Raw genomic sequence first — 6,416 nt, 5'->3', positions numbered from 1 at the left:
AACGTCCGTTCGTGTAAATCCAGGCTGTGTGAGGTAACAATGACGCGGTTGCGGTGCAGGATTCCAAGTTTGAATTTATATCTATGCAGGTGTGGGTTGACACCGACGAACCTAAGTGACGCATGTGGGAAAGTTGAATCTTTAGACCATTTTCTCCACTACTGCCCAAAGTTCGCACTTCAGAGAAAGATTTACCTGGAGGTCCCTCTCTCCAGGTTAGGCCTCCCTTTATCTTTGCCAGTATTATTATCGTTTGGTGCGAACGCCATGGGATTTGCATTGGGTTCTATTTGTGGGTTTCTCCACGATTACATAATTGCAACTGGTAGGTTGATGTGCTAATTCTTTTAAAATTCTACGAGCTCTTCTTTTTCACCAAAATGCTGTCTGTTATTTAACTGTCAATATTGCTCTCTTGTTTTTATTCATTGATTTTTCAAAATTCACGATTGGTGCTACATTTTTGTCATCATCTTCCATGGAAACTTCTTTGTTTTTTCAACTACACCTTGGCCAATCCCCCCGCGTGGGTATGTGCCATGTACCTGGGGTGCGAGTTCCAAGGGATTCCCGTTAAGCAGTGTATGCGGCTACCTTCACGATTACATAAGTGCAACTAATCGATTATCTTGTTAGCTATATACAAAATTGTTTCGCATGTCCAAAAAAGGCTAGATTTATTCTATTCCGGATGACTCATACCTCTTGAATTCATTATATTTTTCCAATTTTTTTTATCTTGATTCAGTCTTCTGACGTTTCCTTCCCCGCGCAAATGCTTCATTGGCATTGTACTCTATACCTTGGCCAATCCCCCCCACGTGGGTATGTGCCATATTACTTGAGCAGAAGAAGAAGAAGAAGAAGAAGAAGTGTCTGTAGCTCGAGCTCTTTTTCGAAGGGTCTCGCTTCCCTTATATGCCTAAAAAATTGCGTCATGTACCACGCAGGGGGTGGCGGCGTTCCCGGGGTCCTGCGAAGCCTAAGCCATGGCCCTAGGAGAGGTCGTTCCTCGTGTCCGGAGGGAATCTTGGTCGAACAGGGATGGTGGCAGCCAATCCAGGAGAGCCCCATCTCTACGGAAGCTCCAGTGGATGTGTCTTCAATCCAGGTAACCCAAATATGAGTTCTCACTTGTTATTGGAGACACTATATCGGCGAAATTGCGATGACCGCTTAGAGGCAAGCAGCCTTACTGCCAGTTTTTGTAGCCAATAGGTGTGTACTTGATCAAGTGCGAAAGAGTTATAGGAGAAAAAGGATAAAACGCCTCATTTTTCCATGACTGCAAAGGTGGCGTTCGCATGCGTCAATAACTTGTCTATCAGTGATTTTGGCGCGAATGGCTAGAGCAGCGCTCTCTGAATTATATTCTATCTCCCGACACCTCATGTGCCGCCCATCTGCCATTACCTAGCAAATGGGACATCGTGACTCGACCTAAACTATGAGCAGTTCTATGGACCTCCTGCATGTTTGTAAACAAACGAGGTGGCGCTGCAGTCGCTAGCGAGCTCGTGGTAGGCAAAAGGTCGGGGAGTGGCGTCGCGGATAGGTGTTGAGCGCGGGTTTTCAAGGCTTGTAGGCGCGTTTCCAGTTTCTTTGAATCATAGCAATGGTCGATGCTTCGAACTTAGTAATTTGTTGAAGTACACGAGCTCGCGTTGGCCACGTGCGGCCTATAAAGAGAAATAGTTTGCCACTGTATTGTATATAATGGTTGGTAGTAAACATGTAGAAAGCGTTTCTGCCGTTTATTTATGCGCTAGGCATTGAATAAAACAAGTTTTGACACTATGCACTAGCCGGAATGATTTTACTTCGGGACAATAGTGAGCGGAAGTGCTGGCCTTGTTTCGTCGGAGCAGACATACGCTCATCGTTTGCTGACATAGGTACGTGTCGCGCTGTGCGAAAAGTGGGGACAGCGTCGTGTCTCTGATCTCCTGTCTCGCTTAGCACTGTTTTTAGCCGCATGACCACGCACCAGCCAGGCCGATTCGTCCTCTTGTTAAGCTGGTCGATTTGGTGAAAATTTTTGATTTCTAGAATTATTTTCTTTCCTAGCCCTGAAGTCTAGTTTCGTGACGCAAAATTATAGCAAAATATTGAATACAAATTTATAAATTACGCTTTTTAGAAGTGTGGTCGTAAAAAATTGTGAGGTAATTTCTTTGATTTCAGTGCCGCATTTCTTTGACCAAAGCGAAAGCGAAGATGCCATAAACGAGGGAATAAACTTTAAGGTTCGTTTTGTGACCTCTAACATTTTCTGCGACTCGATCACTCACCTTCGTAATTCGCATGAAAATAACATGATTCCATTTGTCGCAAACTATTCCTGAGACGTTGAGGAGCGTAATAAATCTCTCGATTTTTTCCCCTACACGTGCAGTACTGTGTTATTTCTTGTAAGAAACGTTTTCATGTAACTATGCATGCATAAGTACTGATCATATAGAAAAAGAACTAATCGCGTCATCGTACAGAACAGGGCTTTATGTACATGCTGGCATAAAAAAAAAACTGCGCACTATCTATACTCAATTATTTGAGACCTTGGGGGGACTTGGCGACGGTGTTAATTTTAATTACCCAGAACTGCACCAGGTATAGCTATAAATAAAAGGAATGACTGAAACTAGCGTAAGAATTTCATATTTGCACCAAGTTTAGTTACATATCGCATGCATGAATAACGAAAACACTTTTCATTGCCGCGTCCCCTCTCAATCTCGCCACGTGTCTGTTAGTAGCACGCCTGCGGCTGCTTCTTAATTTCCAAACAAGCTTCGCGATCATGTACTATCTCATGAAACATGACACATGCATGATGCAATGAAAAAGCATATGGCGTTTAGCACACTTAAGGTACGCTATTCTAAACACACCAACGCGACCGCGCAAGATTGACACATCTTACCAGACTTCTTACTACTCGAATGAAATAATTACGTCGTCATATCAAGAAACAGTTTCAAGTAAATAATAAATGTCATAAAACGCGCCATTAAAACATGCTGTGCTATTAACAAAATAACGCATTCCTTGGGGGCGAGTGAACCTGTCGGCGCCCCGTGCACTCCGGCTCAAGGTGATAAGTACGTGTGCAGCTGCATGTCTTTTTTTTTCCTTGAGCAATTATCAGCCTACTATACTGAAGTTCAGGTGAATGAACGCAGTAATTTGCATGCTATTAAGTGCATTGAGTGGCAGTGCCTATCGACTCCCAGACTTCGCGCTTTACTACCGCGGCCCAATGCCTGTTAGCTAGTTTCCGAATGCGGCATTTATGCGCGAGAAACCTATCGAGGCTAATTTAATATTTTTTATGCTACTACGCGGATCCAGCAGTGACGCAGCTGGTCAATACATGCTGCTTCTGCAGTGCACAGGCTTGAAGCAGCCGCCGGTAACTGCGGCAGCTGCGGTAGGCACAGGCAAGCGGAACCTGTTTTGCCTACCATGCGAAAGTCGCTGCTAACATCAGCGCCACCGCATCTTCGTGACGTCGCGGGGTGAAGGAGGTCCATAAGCACAGCAACCGTGGTGATCGAATGAATGTGGTGCTCTGCGGCTGACCCGAAAAGCTCAGGTTCACTCCTTGCCTCAACGGCCGCGTTTTCGTGGAGGCAAAATTGCACAGAGGCCCGTGCACTGTAACATGTCAGTGCTCGTTAAAGAACTTCATTATCAGCTCGACTACGTCCACTGAAGGAGAAATGTCTCTCCCACACTTCTCCAAATGATCCTGTCCTGAGAGAGTTACGACTTGCTTATTCCCTTAAACTTGATTATACCATCTGCTCGCCTGACTTTCTGCCGTCCCCTGCTACGTTTGTCTTGCCTTGGTATACAGATCATTATTGTTTACGACCATCGGTCAGCTTGCATTCGCAATACATGCCCAGCCCAAGCCTATTTCTTCTTGATTCCGACTAGGATGTCATTACACAGCGTTTCTTCTCTGACCCACTAAGCCCTCTCCCTGTCCCTCAACGTTACAACTACATTTTCTTTTCCATAGCTGCCCTCTTCCTGTCCTTCAACGTTACAACTGTCTTCCTTTCCATAGCTGGTTGCATTCTCCTCAATTTAAGTTCAACCGTTTTTCTTTTGCGCCCATGGTGCTGCCTACAAGTTAGTGCCGATAATATCCACCCGCTGTATACTTTTGTCTTGGTGGATATTGGTATACTGCCATTAATGATCAGAGGTAACCGGCCAAATGTGTTCCACTACAATCTTATTGTTCTACTTCAATTTTGTCGTGACACGAATCTACGGTCACTACTTGTCCTAAGTAGGCGTGTTAGCTTTCCGCTTACAGCGCATGGCTACCAAATCTAACCTGCTGTTTCCTTCCGCGACTCTTAAACAGAACCTTGGTGTTGTGCGTAATAATTTTTACACCCACCATTTGCTATGAGAGTCATTGATAATGCTTTGAAATGCATCCCCTGAGATAGTTAGCAATAAGGCTCATTTACACCCAGATTCCATAATGCATGCAAGACGGCTGAGGTTTCTACTGATTCAAATGCTTTCTTCTTATCTATGAAGCCTCTTTATGTGGGGCGGGTTTCTCTATCACCTGAATGATCGTGTGAATGCGGTCTATTGTCCTGTATCCTTTTCCAAAGAATTCCTGGTCATTTCGTTCATTGAAGTCTAAGGTTGTCCTAACTCTATTAGCGATTACCTTTGTAAATACTTTGTAGGAAGCATTAAGTAATCTGATCGGTGTTTCATTTTTTAAGTCCTTTGCATCCTATTTGATATATATTAATACGGCGTTAGTGTTCTAAGCTTCGTGTACACTCCGAGGTCATAAGGCACTGCGTAGAGCGGGGGGCTAGTTTTTTTAGCATAATCTCAACACTGTCCTTCAACAGGTCTGCTGTTAACAGAACCTCACCAGCCGCGCTCTCGGATTTCGTTGCTCCTAAGGCTTTCTTTACTTCTTTCGTTACAGGCGGGATGTCCCATTGCTGTACACTACTGTCTCTCTCATTAACCTCCCGATTCCATTCGCTTGTCTATAGATTTGTGTAGAACTCTTCGGCTTCTTTAAATATCCTATCGGTATTTGTAATGAAGATGCACTGTTTCTCTCTTAACACGTGCCTGATTTTTGCGCGTGCTTAGTTTTTTTTCTCTTCGCTGCTTTTAGTCTAACTGAGTTCGGGAGAGGATGCTCACGTTCAGTGGTGAGAATTGATAGCTCAATCTCTTTTATTGTGCCTGTAGGGCTAGAGGCTTTCATGCTTTGGCTTTACCTAATAAGATGATTTGTCCCCTGATAGGGCTTGGCGGTATCATGTCAAACCAGATTATCGTTCATTACCTGTGCAACGTTATTATTTATTATGTTAATCTTCAGCCGCCGCTGTGGCTGAGCGGTTATGGCGCTCGACTGCCGGCCCGTAAGACGCGGGCTCGATCCTGGCCATGGCGGTCGAATTTCGATGGAGGCGAAATTCTAGAGGCCCGTGTGCTGTGCAATGTCAGTGCACGTTAATGAACCCCAGGTGGTCGAAATTTCCGGAGCCCTTCACTACGGCGTCTCTTATAGCCTGAGTCGCTGTGGGACGTTAAACCCCCATAGACCATAAACCAAATTATTTGAACAGTAAGGTCGTCTTCCTCATTAAAAGCCGAATATTTGTTCTAATCTACTCCTCTCTAATTTCCTTCGCACAGCTGACGCGTTAAAAGGCTTTCGCCTCACTAGTTTGTTTCATTCTGTCTTCAAATAGTTGCTTAATTCAAGACCTTACCGTTCTTTGGGGCGATACAACGCACATTTCCGGTCATGCATTTCCTGCATGATGCACATGGCTATACAAATGCACGCACGCACGCACGCACGCACGCACGCACGCACGCACACACACACACACACACACACACACACACACACACACACACACACACACACACACACACACACACACACACACACACACACACACACACACACACACACACACACACACACACACACACACACACACACACACACACACACACACACACACACACACACACACACACACACACACACACACACACGCACGCACGCACGCACGCAAACGCACACGCACACGCACACGCACACACACACACACACACACAAATCGGAACAAATCAGTTACGAGCCTTGCCGGCGCACCCAAAATGAAATTTCTTTTATAAGCGCGAGCGCCGACGACACCTTAAGGAGGCGGTTAGAGGAGTGTTTGAACTGCGTGGGGAGAATTCATTTGTACTCTGGACACCGAACGACGAGCAGTTAGCTCTGCTGACAACTCGAGCATTCCGGGAGATGTTGGCTATTGATCCTTTCTACTTAATCTGTAAATAAATTCATTGAGCCAAGTTTCCGTTGACTGGATCAAGTCTGATAATTTATA

The 6,416-nt window shown here is 45.1% G+C and overlaps 1 protein-coding gene across 1 annotated transcript in view; it reads left to right on the top strand.

Moving 5' to 3' along the window:
* The first annotated feature begins 937 nt into the window (after window positions 1-937).
* The window catches only part of LOC144126326 (uncharacterized), a 96,192-nt gene continuing 90,713 nt past the window's right edge, over window positions 938-6,416 (top strand). The window contains exon 1 of the mRNA XM_077660405.1: window positions 938-1,111. Within this exon, the coding sequence (XP_077516531.1) occupies window positions 938-1,111 (174 nt within the window). The remainder of the gene's footprint in view (window positions 1,112-6,416) is intronic.

This window comes from Amblyomma americanum, chromosome 1, assembly GCF_052857255.1.
Source record: "Amblyomma americanum isolate KBUSLIRL-KWMA chromosome 1, ASM5285725v1, whole genome shotgun sequence".
Classification (NCBI taxonomy): domain Eukaryota; kingdom Metazoa; phylum Arthropoda; class Arachnida; order Ixodida; family Ixodidae; genus Amblyomma; species Amblyomma americanum.
Note: the sequence above shows the minus strand (reverse complement) of the source record. Positions and strands in the feature narration are given on the sequence as shown.